At 59.0% G+C, this 17056-nt stretch overlaps 4 protein-coding genes across 4 annotated transcripts; 1 reads left to right on the top strand and 3 right to left on the bottom strand.

Annotated features, from left to right (window-relative positions):
• Window positions 1-90: 90 nt before the first annotated feature.
• Window positions 91-3303, top strand: PSEUBRA_005240 (Acyl carrier protein-like protein; the record flags this gene model as incomplete). The annotated part of the gene is made up of 1 exon (XM_016438706.1): window positions 91-3303. The coding sequence occupies one exon, from the start codon at window positions 91-93 to the stop codon at window positions 3301-3303; it is 3213 nt and encodes a 1070-aa protein (XP_016290545.1).
• An 82-nt stretch (window positions 3304-3385) lies between these two features.
• On the bottom strand, window positions 3386-6547 carry PSEUBRA_005239 (Ataxin 2, SM domain protein; the record flags this gene model as incomplete). Its single annotated transcript, XM_016438692.1, has 1 exon — window positions 3386-6547. One exon carries the CDS (start codon window positions 6545-6547, stop codon window positions 3386-3388), a length of 3162 nt encoding a protein of 1053 aa, XP_016290544.1.
• A 1115-nt stretch (window positions 6548-7662) lies between these two features.
• On the bottom strand, window positions 7663-9933 carry PSEUBRA_005238 (EF-hand domain protein; the record flags this gene model as incomplete). Its single annotated transcript, XM_016438698.1, has 1 exon — window positions 7663-9933. One exon carries the CDS (start codon window positions 9931-9933, stop codon window positions 7663-7665), a length of 2271 nt encoding a protein of 756 aa, XP_016290543.1.
• Window positions 9934-12638: 2705 nt separating this feature from the next.
• On the bottom strand, window positions 12639-15992 carry PSEUBRA_005237 (ICP0-binding domain of Ubiquitin-specific protease 7; the record flags this gene model as incomplete). The annotated part of the gene is made up of 1 exon (XM_016438697.1): window positions 12639-15992. The coding sequence occupies one exon, from the start codon at window positions 15990-15992 to the stop codon at window positions 12639-12641; it is 3354 nt and encodes a 1117-aa protein (XP_016290542.1).
• Between the last annotated feature and the right edge of the window lie 1064 nt (window positions 15993-17056).

The raw sequence follows: 17056 nt of genomic DNA, 5'->3' as shown, positions 1-17056 counted from the left end.
CTCTTGACATGGCAGATCTTCTCAAATGAACGGTTGAGAGCTGCTTCTCCTTGAAACATCCACCACCTCCTTGAGAGAACTGCGACTACGATGGCGGAATCAATATCGCCCGACAACCCGCCCTATCTGACCCTGACGATCTCGCAAGCCCTCTCGCTGCCCCCACCGCCGGCGCCGGAACCAGCACAGCATGAGTCGGTCAACGCCATGCTCGACGCTCGCGCGCGCCACATGCCGGATGTCCTCGCGGTAGGCTTCACCCATCTCAGCTCGGGATCGTGGGGCTGCCACACCCTTACCTACTCGCAGATCGCCTCGCTGGCGCACAACCTCGCCGGGGCGCTGGAGGACCGTCTCCCTAGCAGGCAGGCGAATGGCAAGAGTCCGAACGGCACGCCCCTAGTCGCGGTGCTCTCGTCATCGGGCCTGGAGCTGTTCGCACACATCGTGGCGTTGTGGCGGCTTGGATATGGCGTGTTGTGTATCGCGCCCGGGTCGACCGCCGAAAGCATCGCCAACCTCCTCCGGCTCACAGAGACGGATACGATTCTTGCACATGCGTCACAGGCTTCCGCTGCACAATCTGCCATCGACGCGCTCGATGCGGGAGGGAGGGTGTGCGAGATGCTCCCCGACATTCAAGCCTTCATCGATCGCAAAGTGGATCCCAAGTCAGGGAGTGCGACGGGGGAAGACGTGCTAGTAACAATGCATACATCGGGCTCTTCCGGACTGCCAAAACCCATCTACCAGCTACATCGCTTTTGGACCGCATCGATGGTCACCGCTCCCGGATCCTCGCTCTCTGCATTCACAACGACGCCCCTGTTCCATGGGGGGATGTCGGATCTTCTGCGCTCGATCCAGGCAGGGTCGTCGATATTCTTCCACCCGACGGCGGATCCCGGTGCGCTGTCTGCGGCAGCCATCTGCTCTGCGATCGCCGCATGCCCCAAGCCAGTATCGTACTTCCTGTCCGTACCGTACATCCTCGATCTGCTTTTCAACGACAGGTCCGCCCAGGCGCGCGAGATGCTTTCCGGAATGGAGTTGGTGAGCACCGGTGGTGCGCCCTTGCCTCAACCCTTGGGCGACGCGATGGTTCACGCGGGAATCAAACTCGTCAGCCGACTCGGCAGCTCCGAGTGTGGATTCCTCATGTCTTCCTGGCGCTCCTTCCACGATCTCGAATGGAACTTCCTCCGCATACCCGACGAGCTCGGACGATCGATGATCCGATTCGAACCGTTTGAAGGGGCCCTATTCGAGCTGGTCGTCGCCAAAGACTGGCCCACGAAGCTTGTCTCGAATCGAGAGGACGGTGCGTATGCAACGTCGGATCTCTATACGAAGCATCCAGAGCTGGAGAATACATGGAAATACGACTCGCGCGCGGATGATACCATCGTGCTGGTGAGCGGCAAGAAGGCGTCGGCACCGATAGCCGAAAGGCGGCTCAAAGAGTCGTCGCTCGTGACGGAAGCCATTGCGTTTGGCGCCAACAGAGCCATCATTGGTGCGCTCGTGTTCGTCACACCCGACGCAGCCCCGGGAGCCTGGAATGACGAGATCAAAGTCAAGCTGCTGCAAATGCTGCAGCCGGTGTTGAAGGAGATCAACGACGCCAGTCCGCCGCATGCGCAGCTTGCGACCGAGATGGTGTGCCTCCTCCCACCCTCTGAAGCGGCTAACATACCCAGGGCGAGCAAGGGGACTCTCCAGCGAGGGCGCGCGTATCAGCACTACGCCGACCTCATCGACAGTGTCTACCTCGATTTTGAAGAAGGCCGTTCGTTGCGACTCCACTCCTCTTCAACGGCTAAAGAAGAGCTGAGCGGCGAAGAGCTCGTCCAATGGCTCCAGCACACTGTCGCGAGCATCAACGGTCGAAGCGTCGCGCCAGACACAGACCTCTTTGTGGCGGGGGTCGACTCGATCCAGTCAGCCCGAATTCGCGCTGCGGTGCACCAGAACGTCGAGCTCGGTGGAAAGCTGTTGGACCGCAATGCAGTCTACGAGTTCCCCACGTTGCGGTTGCTCGCGCAGCACATCGAGGACGTTCGATCCGGAAGTGGTGGGGTGAACGGGGTGGAGGAGCGTCAGGAGCGGGAGGTGAGGCTCATGCGCGAGCTGGTGGAGAAGTATTCTTCCTCTCCTCCGGATCTTGACGTGGAGCGAAAAGCAGGAGCGGGTAACGGGAAGGGCACGCTCTTCCTCCTAACCGGTGTGACTGGTGGGTTGGGTGCCCAAGTCCTCGCGCAAGTGACTGCCACCCTCGAGCCCGAGGATACGATCGCGTGTCTCATCCGCGCGTCGTCCCCCAAACACGCCCGAATGCGGCTCCTGGACGCCCTCTCCTCGCGCCATCTGGACGCCGCCCACTCCGCCGTATCTGCTGAGAGCAGCCAGGTGCTCGTCCTCGCCGCCGACCTCTCGCTCCCCTCCTGCGGCCTCCCTCCCCTCACCCTATCCTATGCGCGCGTCTTAACAATCCACGCCGCGTGGTCGGTCAACTTCGTCGCCTCGCTCAGCAGCTTTGAAGCCGAGAACATCGCGGGCCTCTCTCACCTCATTGCCCTCCACCAGTCGCTGGCGGGCGAGAACGGGTGCTTCACATTCGCCTCCTCCGTAGCGTCCGTCCTAGCATGCCCTCCTGGCTCCGTCTTGCACGAAAAGGCCTCGACGGACCCAAGCGATGCGGTGCCGATGGGATATGCGCGGTCCAAGTGGGTTGCCGAGCAGGTTGTCTCCCGACGCTTTCCCGAGGGTGGCAGTCGCATCGTGCGAATCGGTCAGCTGTGCGCAGACACGCAAAAGGGGGTGTGGAACGAAAGCGAAGCGTGGCCGTTGCTCATCGCCATCAGTTGTCGATTGGGGGTCTTTCCGCGGCTCCAGGAGCGGTTGGATTGGATCAGCACGGACGTTGCGGCGAAAAGCCTGCTGGATATCTCTTCTGCTCAGAAGGACGGCGTGTTCCATGTCGCTCAGCCAACGACTGGCTCAGATCCCGCACCGTCCTGGGAAGAACTCCACGAGTGGCTCCAAGCCTCCGAGTTGAACCTCTCCCTCATTTCCCCACAAGAATGGTTGGACCGCGTCGCGGAATCCGACGCAGACCATCGAGGCCTTCTCTCTCTCTGGCAGAAGAACTTCACCTCCCCACCAACGGATCCGACCAAGTTCGACTGCAATAAAGCCCTCGATGCCAGCGCAAACTTCCGCACCTGGCAGAAGACAGGCGTGACCCAGCAGCTCATTCAAAAGACCGTAGCGCGGTGGAAGGAGATCGGCTTCCTCTCATGATCAAATGCAGTCATTCGCTCAACTGTGCAATGTGTGAAAGGTGTGAAAAATTGCCTGCGTGCTCTGTGTGAACGGGTGGCAATCAAGCTGTGGAGGAAGCAGCGCTGGATGCAGGGCCCGACTCGGCTGGTGCTCCCTGTCTGGGTGGTCCCTGTGGGCCGCCGAAGTGAGGACCCGGGCCGCCGGCGAACTGCATCCCTGGGCCGGGGTAGTAGCCCATGTGAGGTGGCTGTCCCGCCTGCGGCGGTGGGGGTCCCTTTTGCTGCAAGTGCGGCGGCGGCGGTCGAGGACCAGCGCCCGCTGCACCGGGCGGAGGAGGCATGGGCATGAACTGCTGCTGCCCCGCCGAGGGAGGTACGTTGCCCATCTGCGGGCTGTACATGTTTTGCGGTGCGCCGTGCTGGTGCATGGGCGGCGAGAAGGGCATCTGACCCATGAACTGCTGAGGCATGGCGCCATAGGGGACGGGACCGCCCTGCATCGAGGGTGCCATCGGCATCGCTTGCACCATGCTCGGCTGGCGTCCGTGTGGCATGCCGCCTTGCTGAGGCTGACCGCCGGGGTATTGATACGGGCCGCCACCGTACGGCTGATACACCATGCCAAAGGGCTGTTGCTGCGGACCAGGGCCAGCGGGTCCAGGTCCGGGAGCCCCCACCATTCCGCCTTGCGGTGCTGACATGGGCATCTGGCCAGGGTGAAGAGGCTGAGGCACCGGCTGCGGGGTCTGCGCTCCAGGATGCATGCCAGGCTGCATCACGCCGGCGTGGGCAGGGACGAACAAGCCGGTGCCGTCGTCCATAGCGCCACCTGCCGGGGGAGCGACAAAGTGCTGGCGGTACGGCTTGCCACTGAAAGCCCACATGGGTCCGACCGACTTGGCATCGGGCACCTTGCTGACCTTGAATGGGTTAAAGTCCTCCCGGATGTGGACGTTGTCCGACTTTTTGATGACGCGATTGCCAAAGAACGGATTGGCAGACGCAGCTGCCGAGGTCGAAGCTGCCTGCGGCGTCGAGGTCAGCGAAGGACGGGCCGAGGTGGATGGCACAGCAGCAGCAGTGGTCTGCGCGGGGCTGACAGCGGCGGCACCTGCAGCCGAACCAGCAGGAGCTCCAGCGGCAGCGGATGCGGGTGTAAAGGTGCTGGATGCGCCCCCTGGAGTGAAGCTGGCCGCGTTCGGGTTGAACGGCTTGAAGCTGCTCGCCTTGGCGCTCAGCTTGAAGCTAGACGTGCTCACAGAGGACGGCATGCCGCCTTCTGTCTTGGTCGCTGGCGCACCCGAAGCTGTATCGGTGGTGGGACCAGCCACTGCTGCTGCCTGTCGTGCCTTGAACTTGTCCGGATTGAACGGCGGAATCTTGGGAATGGTCATCTTTTGCAGCATGGCTTTGCTGTCGGCGAGCTTCTGAGCGTCGCTGTTGACCTGCGCGGATCCCGAACCACCCGATGGGCTGACCACGTTGGATGCAGATGCCTGAGCAGCACGCGAGACGGCCGACGACCTGCTGACGTCCCCTTTGGACGTGGGCGTTGCTGTCGAGTGAGCGGGCGTGGGGCTGAGACTCTTTTGCAGACTTGGATCGCGAGGCTTGTCGGACGCGCCGTCATCCTTGTCCTTCTGCACCATGCCCGCGACGTCCGAGGGCACGGGCGTGGTGAGCTTAAAGGTGCTGGCCCATGACTTGAGATCGGCGAGGCGCGTATCCTTCTCCTTCTTGGCGAGAGCAGCCTTCTTCTTCTCGAGACGCTCGCGTTCCGAGCTGACAAAGGAGCGGAAATCGCCCATGAGCGGGTTGGCAGCGTCGACCGAGGACTTCTTGCCAGAAGCGTCGGTGATTTGTGCTTCTTGCGGGACGCTGGGGCTCGGCACCTTGACATGGACGACGGGAGGGTTGGCGGCGACGGACAAGGGCGCGGCGGTGGTCGTTTCGGTCGAGGCGGGGGGAGCAGCAGCGGAGGCATTCGCGTTTAATGCAGCAGTGAGACGTGCAGCGCCGTTTGCCTTGGGGGTAGCTGGCGCCTGCGACGGTGCGGGAGAGGCTGTCGTTGGTGCGGGAACCTTCTTGCCGCCGCTGCCACCAGCAGCACCACCAGCGGCAGCCATCTGCTTGCGAAGCGCCGGCGGCACGTACGCGTTGGGACTGCGAACGACAGCACCGTACTTGTCTTCCTCGTTTACGCCCGAGTCGTCGGCCTGACCTCGCTCCTCAGCCAAGTGCGGGTTGTTGGTGGCCTGACCCATGATCTCGCGGGCAATACGATCGGCTTCTCGCTCACGGTTGCGGAAGTCCTTGCCGCTGCGATCAAGCTTGGTGGTGTAGAGGTTCTCTTCGTAATTGGACTTGATGCCGAAGCGCGCCTCATTGGCAGCAAATTGGTCCCACGCCTTGCCCGCATTCGAGTTGGACGTGTCTTCCAAACCAGCGCCAGCGTCGTTGGGCGATGCCCAGGCTGGCAGCTTGTTGCTGCTGAGGTTGTCCAGATCGTCAAGATCAGGGTCGTCAGCCCATTTCTGGAGCGTTCGACCGCTGGCGAGAGGATCGAAAGGTCTGGAGATCTCTGTGTCGGTGCGGAAGGCTTCCTTTTCGCGTGCCTCGCGCATCTCCTTGGCCTGCTCCTGCATCCTGACCTCGGCGGCTTCAATGGTCTCGAGGTCCTTGTAGTTGATCAGCAGGGTCGCCTTGAATTCGCCGAGCTCAGGCTGGGCGTCCTTGTCCTTGGCGGGAAGGATCTGCTGCGCCGATGCGAGAGCGACTGATAGCTCTCCGCCTTCAGTGTTGGCAGCCGAGAAGATGCCGAAGAACTTGTATCCATTCTTGACGGTGACGGTGACCGGATTGCCGACGAGCGTCACGAGCAAGAACGTGATGCGGTCGTGCATAAGCTTCTGCGAGTCGTCCTGAGTCGACGACACACCCAGGGACGGGAACGCGGGGGTTGGTGCGGCGGTGCTGTTGGCGGTGCTGACCTTGTTGGCATTGGGAGTAGCGTTGCGCTGATTGTTGCCCTTGGCATGGTTCTGCTGACCGTGAGAAGCCGAGTTGTTGGTAGATGCGCTATTGTGGTTGGCAGAGGGAGGTCCATTTCCCCATCTGGATGCCTGCGGAGGAGCGCCAGCGCCGCCCCTGTTGGCCGCTGTTCCGCCGCCGCGACCTCCAGCATGATTGCCGCGGAAGCCCGAGTTGGACGCGCCTCGCCCACCACCACCACCACCGCCCCTGTTACTGCCGTTGGACGCCATGCTGCTGAGCGATGAATCTTGCTCCGCTTTCGGTGAGCCGATGCGGAAAGGAAACGCGTTGATGCGTCTCGTTGTAGAAGCAAGCCAGTGTCAGGCTGAAGAGGTGCGGAAGAGAGCCCTATAGATGCATGGGCTCGGACGTGCGCTGTGAGATGGTGTGCGAAAAGTGCAGCAGAAAGCTTGTCTGGCCGACTACCTTGGTAACGAGCGCAGGGGCACTGTGCGCAAAAAAAGGGGAGTCTGGCTGCGAGACGTAGCGGATTTGAGCTCGCGCGCAGCTTGCAGAGATGGCTCGTGAAGGAGAGTGGATACAACAGATCACTGAAGAACTCGATGCACCAGCTCTAGGAGACAATGACCGTGCCAGCTGAGGGACGAGAAGAAGTCCCGCCGGTGAGGTTCGTCGGGGAAGGGCGGAGCTGTCGGCGAGCACGGCGATCTTGACGATACGACAACCACCAAAGATCTGACAATGAATCCGACCCCTGGGAGATGAGGAGGACGAAAGGGTGTGGAAGAAGAAGAAGAGAAGCGGAGAGGTGGAAAGCCGAAGCGATCTCCCTGGCGTGGAGAAGTCACGCACACACACAGGCTCAGCCTCTCACCCTCTCAAGGCACACAGAAGGAAGAAATGCATTTTATTCTTAGCAGCAGCAGCAGCAGCATCCCGCAGCCAGCCTCTAGCCAAGGTCGAGCGAGTCGAGCAAGGACAGACTGTGAGAGCGGGAAAATTGGAAGCTTTTTGTATTGCTTCTCGTTGGCTCGCTCGATTTGAAATACAAGGCACCTTAAGCTCTCTATTCGATCCTTTCCTCGAGATTTGAAATTGTGTCCTCTGGTGAGCACTCGCTTCTGAGCACCCACGATGCTTCATGCTGCTTGCTGCCTTCCACTCGCAGGCCAACGATGTTTGCCTCCGGCCCGTCAAATGCATACAATGGACAGCTACTCAGGTCCAGAGATGAGTAGGGAAGTCCGTCTCAGACGTCGAAAGGAAACGATAAGCCAAAAGATATGGCATTGACGGCGAAGAGGTGATGGTTTCTATAGTGCAAGACCCTTGGCAGTCAAGGAGAGGCGTGTCCAACGCAGGTAGGACGTGGCTGTCCGGCGCATCAGAGCTCAGTGCGGACGGGAGCGGAGGACGACGATCCCTGCCAGCGGATCCAGTCGAACCATCCCGAGATCTTGGTAGCATCGGCAGCGCCCGCACCACGAGCATCAGCTCTTGAGGACCACCAGCCTGACGACAAGCCGTTGTTTCCAAAGCCAAGCGTGCTTCCAATCGGTACCTTGAGCACCCTTGCGCAGATCCAGACGGCTCCTCCACCGCCCACCACCATCAGACCAATGTAGCCCCAGAACTGCCAGCGGTTGGTGCCAAAGCTGAGGGCATTGCGATCGTTGCCGCCCTGCACCGCGCCCTTGGGATCGACAGCGATGGCACAGATGAGACCGTACAGATCCGCTACCTGTCCGTCACGGATGCTGATGTTGAGGGGACCTGCTCCCAGCCCTGGAATCTTGAGCCCGAGCTTGCGGCAGTACGAATCGGGTTGCACCTCGTGTCGCTGCTGTGCCAGATCCAGATCCGCTTTGGTTGCCACGAACAACGAGGGCATCGACTGCAAGAGCGGGTATTGCTGCCGCAGATTCGAGATGTAGCTAAACGAGTTGGTGTCGCTCGAATCGTAGACAAACACGATGACATCGGCGGCTGAAAGCTTGGCCGTGTTGCGGAGCACCTCGGCCTCGTAACGCGATCCAAACTCTTGCAGAACGAGATAGCGCTCGGCGCCTGCTTGCTCGACGGTGCTGACGACACTCATCATCTTTTGCGTTGGCTCGTAATTGTTGGCAAAGCGCTTGCCCACCATATTGCGAAGGATGGCTGTCTTACCGCTGCCTGCTGCGCCGAGCACGAAACCCAGGAACACGCTTCTTTGTATCGCTCCCTTTTTCTTCTTGTCCGTCTTGCGCGGCCGTGTCAGCTTCAACGCTGGAGTCGTAGGTCGCGGACATGGTGTGCGATTCCGTGATGGTCTCGAGCCAGGTGGTCCAGAAGGGGTGAGCGGTATTGGCGCGTTGTTGGATGAGCTGCCAGAGGAGCCTGCCAATGGGAAAGAGGGATAGCCCAAGTACGCCAGGTACGCAAGTGTGGTTCGGTGATCGAGCAAAGTGGTCATGCTCCACTGCGCGAGCCAGCCTTGCAGCGTGACAGCGCCGTGCTCGTCAGTGATGGTCGAAGTAGGGAATCCGGTGCCCTGCCAAGGGTGTCGATTGTCTGGTGCCGTGATGAAGAGACTGTCGAGCTCCTCTTCGCTGAGCGCGCCATCTCGATCCTTGTCGTGCACCTCAAAAATGTCTGTCAGGAACTGGTACCCGTTGGGTGAGAGCTCGACCGAGCATTCTGGTGGTACCGGGAAAGCCGGCTTGACGAACGCGTCTTCGAGGCTGAGGTCGGCGCCGTATCCAAAGGTGCGCAAGACGGTCCAAGTTGTTTCGAGTCGTCCGCGTTGAATGAAGAGGGTATGGAGATAGAGGAAGCCGGCCATGGTCAGGCCGCCCTCACGCAAGTGTGGATGATTCGCGGGAATGTCGCCGTTGGCGCTCGAGCTCGAGGCAGCCATGCTGCCGTTCTCGTGGTTGTACCGCAAGCCTGCCACGGGTGCCTGAACGACCAGATCCTTGATGCCCTCGAGTTCCTGTGCTTGCAACGGCGTGTCGAAGCAGTTGCGTTGAAAGTCGTTGAGCTCGGCGTCACTAAGCAAGCCGTCCTTATCCGAGTCGCAGAGACGAAAGATACGCTTCAACGCGTCGACGCAAGCAGGTTTGAGGACGTGTTCGCGACTGTCGTAGAGGGGTGCGGTTGGGTACAGAACGGCCTTCTGAGCAAAGTAGAACACTTCGCTGACGTTGAGCGGGATGCGAGCGGAGCATTCTACGCACGTCTCGACCTCCTTGAACTCGGCCATGACGGGAGCCAGCTCATCTTCAAGCGCAGCATTGGTGACGTCGCCCGAACGCAGGTCAATCTTGTTGCCGACGAGGATGACGGGGACATTGACGCCTAATGAGCGGATGTAGGGGAGCCAGTAGGTGGGTATACGATCGAACGAGGAGGGTGCTGAGATGGAGTAGACGATGCAGATGACGTTGGCTCGACGAAGTTCGGCTTCGAGATTGGCGCGGTGCTCTGGACTCGAGCTCGTGTCGACAATCTTGGTGACGACAGCTTCTGGTGCGACCTCAGGCGGTAATGTGATGGGCGGCACCACCTTTTGCACCTTTGCGACGTAGGCTTCCTTGACGAGTGAAGTGATAAGGGTCGACTTGCCAACGTCGGGGTCGCCGGCCAGGACAATGCGAACGTCTTTGCGCATCATGTCGGGTAGGGCTCTAGCACGCTCCGGCAGCGGCTGTGGCCTTTCTGAGAGATTACTGCAGTGTCGTTCTCAGCAAAGCCGCCGCACGAAAAAGGTTGGTTGCGCCAGATTGCTTTGTCGCTGTGTTGAAGAAAAGGGATGAGTCGGGTCCCGTGCAAGAGAGGCCTTAAAGTCGATGATCGCTGAGAATGTCCAAGTCCTTTTGAACGGTGACAAGCTACGCAAATGGACTGAGGTCTCGGTTCAGTCGTCGACGTGCAAGAAGAGGATGATGGGACGGGCCGATGAAGAAGAAGTCCGTGAGAAGTGATGGTGTCCGTGTCGTGTCTGAATGATCAGCTAAAACATGGACCAACACTTGCCGCCTGCTGCCAGGCGGATCTCTTTGCCGGTGTTTGACTGCGCTCCAAGGCAAAATCTGCGAAAAATCAAAACCCTAAATCACAAGCCAAAAAAGTTGGCGGCTCAAGAAGAAACCTTCAACGGTCCGGCGAGGTTTAACGCTGTGCCTCGAATGGCACGGAGCGCTCGATACGATACTAGCTGTCACTTGATCATGGGAAGAGGTCGAAGGCCAACACAACGAGCGCACAGGTACATGGCATCGCTCAGCCGAAACGTAGTCAGGTCTTCACGTAAGTCGGCCATCCGAGGCGTCCCGAAAGCCGAAGGGTGCTCGCGGCACCTTCAGCGCTCTTTCACGATCTCACATCTTGGAATTTCGTGATCGGGCTTTCTCACTCTCTTGTGTCACACTTTTTGACCGACGTGAGCTGGAAGAAATCACTTTTTTGACAAGTCACAACTCAGCCCTTTCTTGACACGCACATGTGGGCTTTCTTTCTCTTCTTCCCCTCTTATCACCCTTCTCCCTCCTTTTCAAGCTATGGCGATGCGATCGAGACGATGGTGCCATCTGCTCTGTAGAACAGACCGCAGCGTCCTAGCTGGGACAACGCTCTACGCCTCTGCAAGGGCAGTCTTGCCATCGTCTCCGGACGGTGCCTCCTCGATCCAAGCCGGACGCGATCATGACATGCCATCGTGGAAAGATGTGCTTGTCTGATCGAGCGTATCGATGGCGCCGAAGAGGAAACACAAGCGAGATTCGCAGAGCAAAGTCATCCAGCAGCATGTCTCTGGTCTGTCTGCGTAGTCCACAGATGTTGTCATGGTCTCGTCGCTCACCATACGTTCCCCTCACATTTTGGTAAGTTTCGCTGATTTTGATACCATGCTTCCTCTACACCACCGTCGACATTACGAGAACCCCAACAACAGATCGTCAGTCACGAATCAAGAGCGGCTTCCAGTCCAAAGGCCACCGTTACTCGCCGGCATGTCTTGTTTGGCATGCCTTCAATCTGGCTCGCTCTTGGGCGGGCCCATGCGAGTGGGAAGGTCCGCGTACTCCTCCTGTCTTTTCAGCCCATCAGGACTGAGGTCGGTCAAGATCTCGGGAAGGACCGCGACGATCCTTGTGCTGTCTACTTGGCCCTAGGCTAGGTCGGTGGCCGATGTTGTCGCGGGCGTCTTCTTGTAACCTCTGCTCTAGCTGGGCGAGTTCAAGCTCAAAAGTGCTGGCTGTCGAAGCACTTCGTTGCTCACGACATAAAGTGCCCACACCAGAAATGATACTCTCGTCAAGCCTCGTGGATCTCAGCGCTCGCTCTTTTAGATTCCTGGCCTTCTCTCCCTCCTCCGACAGTGCGTTTGGGTGGCATTATGTCACCTCTGCAGCCCCGTTTCACGTACGACAAAGGCCCCGCGGACATGTCTCGCCCCGCTATGCCGGCTGCCGGCGCTAGAGCAAAGCAACCCCAAGACACCACCCTCCACCCAAAAATGGGCCGGGCAAGGAAGAGGGTAGACGGCCTCTAGGTCAGCTGCGTCGGTATGGTACATGTTCTGCGCCCGGGCACCCCAGACCCGCTTTGGATCTGGTGAGAGTCTGCGCGGATCGGGATGCTGCGCGCACTCGAAGGGACGGCAGTTGTGATGGATGGAGCGATAAGCCTCTACGAGGAGCTGTCCCACGTTGCGTAGAGAATGGAATCGGGCCGCCAAAGTGGATCTTGTTCAGCTGTCTCGGGAGGCGGAAACCATTTTGGTCGTGCCACTCCCGGGGCAGCACGGCCGTCAACGGCGCCAGCTTTTGCTCGGTCGCACGTTCGGGGCAAGGAGGATGCTCAGCCTCTTTGGAGGCGAAGGCTTGAGTGCAATCGGTGGCGTCCCCTTGTTCTTCTCAGGAGAGTAAGGGGCCAACTCGACGCGAGACTACTCTTGGTCTGGAAGCCGCCTTGTTTTCTTATTGATACGATGTTGTTGGTTCTCGTTGCGTCGGCGGCGGTTAGGTTGCTTGCCATGCTGATGTCGGATACGGGACACCTCAAATCATCGATCGGATTCGTTGCATGCCGACAAGGGACGTCTCTCTCTCTCGTAGAACGTCTCTAGTCGGTGAAAGACGAACACATTTTTCTTTTTCGCCCTCACCTTCCTCGCATTCCCTGCTCCTCCCCTCCTTCCCCTGAACAGAGACTTGTACTCTCTCTCTCGCAGATTGGACGACAGCAATATGGAAGACCAGAATTGCATTTCGTGAAACGGAACATGTGTGATGAAATAGCGAAGAGATCGGAAACACTTGGCATATGCAGATGAGTGGGAGCAAAAGTGACGAGAAACCGAAGAGCTCTGAGTGCTTAACTACGAATGCGAATGCCCTTATCCTGGACGGCGCCGTTGCCGAATCTGGCGGCACGGCCGCTCCTATCGAGGTGGTCCAATCCGAGGGCGTCGTCGGGTTGGAACTTGTGTTCGTAGAGCAGATCGTCGTCTTCGAGGTAGGTGGGTTGCTTGTATGTGGAGCTTTGGACGAGGGCGAAACGGAATTTGGCGAATTCCTTCTCCTGGACCTCCAACCTTTCCTGTAGACGTCGCCTTGTTTCGCGGAAGGGCTCGTTGCGCTTGACGACGAAGCGGAATGGTACACCGTGCGTCCGGGCCAGCTCCTTGCTAAAGTGGAAGACGTTGATGATCTTGTCGTCCTCCGTGAGGTTGAGCTCTTCGACCGGTACTTCTTCCGCAAACAGCTCGGCGGACTCGCCAATGTTGCCGATCATCTCGACGCCCAGGAACTCGCGCTGCTGACGCCCGTTGTGGATCGCCTCGAACAGTCGAACCTTGCCGCTGCCGTTCGGCGTCAACTTCACCTGGCGCGCCAACTGCTCGTTCACCTCCGCAATCGTCGACGTCTTGGGAAGCAGGAACTGGTGCACCGAATCCTCCTTGTTGTTCGCCCCCGTCCAGTAGATCTTCAAGTTGCGCTTCGTCTCGAGCTCGATGATGCTCACATCGAGCAGCTCGTAGTACAACAACGACGCTTGACCCTGGATGTAGCTCGGCGACACAATCTCGTTGACCGTCTGGTTGGCCGTGCGCTTGAGCACCGTCTTGGGCGTTCCGTTCGGCCCGTTGCCCGTGGTGAAGCGAAGCTTGAACGGATCGTGCTTGAGTCGCTCGCCCGCTTTGGCCGCCATCATGTCGTACGTCATCTTCTTGCTCAGCGTCAGCTCGAACTCGGCCTTGTAGTCGACGTCCTCGAAGCGCGGCTTGAACAGCACCTTGATCTGGTTCTGCAAAAAGTCGTAGAACTGGATCGGATTCGAGTAGAGCGACTGCGACTCGTAGTCGTGCGCGTCCTTCTCCGACAGCTCGATCTGGAAGCAGATCACGTCGCCGTCCTGGATCTCGCTCTGCGAAAAGGTGGCCTTGGGCTTCATCTGCTCGATCATGCCCGGCTTGATCTCCTCAAAGAGCTTGACCTGCGTCGCTGGTGGCCAGCGCATGAGCTCGTTGATGGTCGGCGCCAGATCGCCCACCTTCATGTGGCGCTGGACGTAGACGCGCGAGACTCCCAGCAATGTCTGCCTCGACGTGTCGAAGTATTTGAGGAAGATCATCATCGACGGGTTGGCTTCCGTGTTGGGAATTTCGCCGTTGACCACCTCGAGGAAGAGGCGCAGATCGTGCTGGCGCGATGCCATGCGGTCGCGCACCGTCTCGAGCGTGAGATTGGGGTCGTTCTCGGGCACGACGGTATCGGGTCGCACCGTCTTGTTCTGACGGTTGACCAGCACCCACATGCGGAGCTGATCCTCGGACAGGTTGTACTGCGCTGCGATGCGTGACTTGAAGTTGAGATACAACTCGTTCTTGAGCACGCGGAACGTTGGCAGGTCGGTGGCAGGGAGGTTGCGCTCCTCGAAGGTGGCCAGATCGAAGCCTTGATGGCCGCGGAAGGTGTCTTCGGTGATCAGCTTGACGGTGAGGTAGAGGTGCTGCTCCTCGCGCTCGCGTTTGCGTGCCTCCATCTGGAGACGCTCGTCCTCGAGTCGCTGACGCAGGTGCACTGGCGTGTCTTCTGGTGCCATGGGCTTGAGGACCTCGTCAATATCGCGCTCGCGCACGTACACCAGCATGTATGCGTTGGTGAAACGCTTCATAGCCCGCACGGGAGCACGGGCGCCAATCTGCCCTGCCGGGTGGCCGTTGGGGATCTCGCCTCCGTAGTTGTCCTCGAGCACCTCCTTCTCGGTCACGGGCGTGACGCGGTCGTCGTCGAACTTGAACCAATTGCTATTCTTTTCCGGCTTGAGCAGCGCAAAGTAGTGGCCGCCGTGCAAGTCGCCCGAGTGGACGAGAACGCCGTGCAGCTTGTACTTCCAGTCCTCCTTGCTGACGGGTGACTCCTTGTCGAGGTAGTCGGCGAGATCGATCTCGAGCGGGAACTCGTGGCGGTCGTTGATCTTGACCATCGAGTCCTTCTCGATGTCGTACTCGAACCGCTTGAGCTGCATATGGAGCACCGGTGGGAAGTTCTCGAAGATGACACCCTTCTTCGCATCTTGGAGACCGTACCCCTCGGCGTGGTACTTGTTGTCGCCTTCGAGCATTTCGGTCTGCACGTAGTCGCGGAACGAGTCGGCTAGGGTGTTCATGCCCTTGACGTTGAGCTGGATATCGTAGAACTCCTCAGAGCGCGACGACTCGTAGTCGACGTTGACACATCGGAGGTATGACTTCATCTTGCCGACGAATAGTCTCGTGATGGCGCCATCCGCAGCGGTACCTTTCATCTTGGTCTCGAGCTTCTCCTGCAGGACACGGTTGAACTCCTGCACGTCGTGCTGGAGGAAGCTGTCGAGCGATTTCCAGCCGAACGATTTGGTCAGCTCGTTGGTGCCGACGGGCTGCTCTGATGTTTGGAGCAGGTAGAAGACGCGTTGCAACGCCAATGCAACGCTTTCGGAGGGGATGTCGCCTTCGGTGGGTATTTGATAGACGGCCTTACGGAAGTAATGTGTGCAGAACAGCGACTGGAGGAGCGAGTTCATGTAGCAAGTGGCACCCTGATTCTTCAGGCCCACGTAGCCGGTCTCCTTCTTCGAGTCGTAGTTGATAAAGTTGTGCCAAAGAACACCGGTGGGATCCTTGAGGACGCGCACATAGGCAGTGACATCGGCGCAGTCGTTCTCGATGATGGGCCGGCTTCGGCCGTCAGTGGGCACAGCGAGCTTTCGGAGCTCGTTGAAGCGGGTGAAGCCCCAGTCCATCTCCTCTGCAGTGAAGCGGTGGTGTGCTTGACTTGTAGAGAAGATGGTGGGGTCCTGTGGATTCGAGATGACGAGGGCGAACTGTGCGCAGACGTGCCAGCCCTCGGGACTGCCCTTGGGATCCGCGTAGTCAAGGTAGACCGAAACCATGTCGTTGGGCTGGCCATTGGAATTGCCAAAGGGGAACAGGAGGATGCGCCATCGATGACCGCCGCACTCGAACTCTGGGCCGGTGAGTCGTTTGTCTAGTGTGCGCCACCCCTTGACCTTCCATGTGCAGACGGCGAAGGCTTCCTCCTCTTGGCCGAGATCGGCGAGATGCTTCTCGGCGAATGCCTTGGCGTCATGTACAGAGACGGGCTCCTCCACCTCCATGGGGGCGGCATTTTTGTCCATGTTGGGATCGACCATGGCGGTCGACGGGTCGAGATGCGGGTCCATGGTGTGTGTCGTAGACTGAACTCAGCCTTCTATCGTGAGCGGGATGAAGGGTGTGCGGTAAGATATGTCTGCTCAGCTGGCAGAGCGGGATGGAGCGGGCTCGGAGTCGCTTGAGCCTCTATCTGCGGTTGGATGCGGACTCTCAGATGACAGTCGGAATGCTGCACGGACCACTGGTCGGGAGAGTTTGGCTGCCGTATGGGGGTTGGTTGGAGACGTCGACCTCCTGATTTGCTGAGCAGCTGCGAGATCGTTGGCGAAGGACCAAGAAGTGGTGGTGACGGTGCGAACAGAAGAAGCCTGTGCGCAAAAATGCGGGAGGAAGAGGTATCGAATATCGTCTCGATGAGGTTGAAATGAAGTCGAGAAAGCCTCTGTGTGGGAGATACGGTGGTGCGAGACTAGCGCAATCGAACTAGCAGAGACCCGAGCAGGTGCGGTATATGCTGCCTGTGGAGAAAGAAGGGTGGGGAAAGGGATGCGGAAGACGGATGAGGATGGTGACGACGACGACAACGACAAGGTGGAAGGTTAGTCGGTGGGCTGTGCCGTTTTAGGACAATGCAGAGCGGAAGCGTGACTTAGAAAGAGAGAAGGGCAGCTCAATTCAGAAAGTCATCAGAAAACAAAAGGCAGCGTTGGAAGACGACACAGAGCGGAGGGCGAGAGCCAGAGCAAGGATGTGCGATCGAAAACCACGCTTTTTGAAAAAGCCTGAGAAGGCAGCGCAGCAGTCAAAGGGAGAAGAAATCGAGCAGAGGCGTGACTGAGCCAGATTCGAGCTTCTCTCTCTCTGGTTGGTGCGAAGTGCAAGCTCGAAAGTGGTCAGAGCGCCAGCGGCAATATTCGAGGGAAAACAATTTTGTGGCTGCAGCGCCAGTATCCTGGTGAAGGGTGCGAGAAGGACAGGCGAGGAGCCGGCTGCCTTTTGCAGAGGGCAAGCAAACAAGGCTCAGTCAAGCGATGCGAAGAGCTGAGCAGTAAACCCTGGCTTGCTTCGAGCCTCGTCTCTGCCTGGCTTGGAAGACACGGAGAGTCGCTGAAGCTGAGCCACTGTACACGAC

Source organism: Kalmanozyma brasiliensis (genome assembly GCF_000497045.1).
Source record: "Kalmanozyma brasiliensis GHG001 unplaced genomic scaffold PSEUBRA_SCAF5, whole genome shotgun sequence".
In the NCBI taxonomy this organism is placed as follows: Eukaryota; Fungi; Basidiomycota; class Ustilaginomycetes; order Ustilaginales; genus Kalmanozyma; species Kalmanozyma brasiliensis.
The sequence above is the reverse complement of the archived record's forward strand: the minus strand, read 5'-3'. Positions and strand labels throughout refer to the sequence as shown.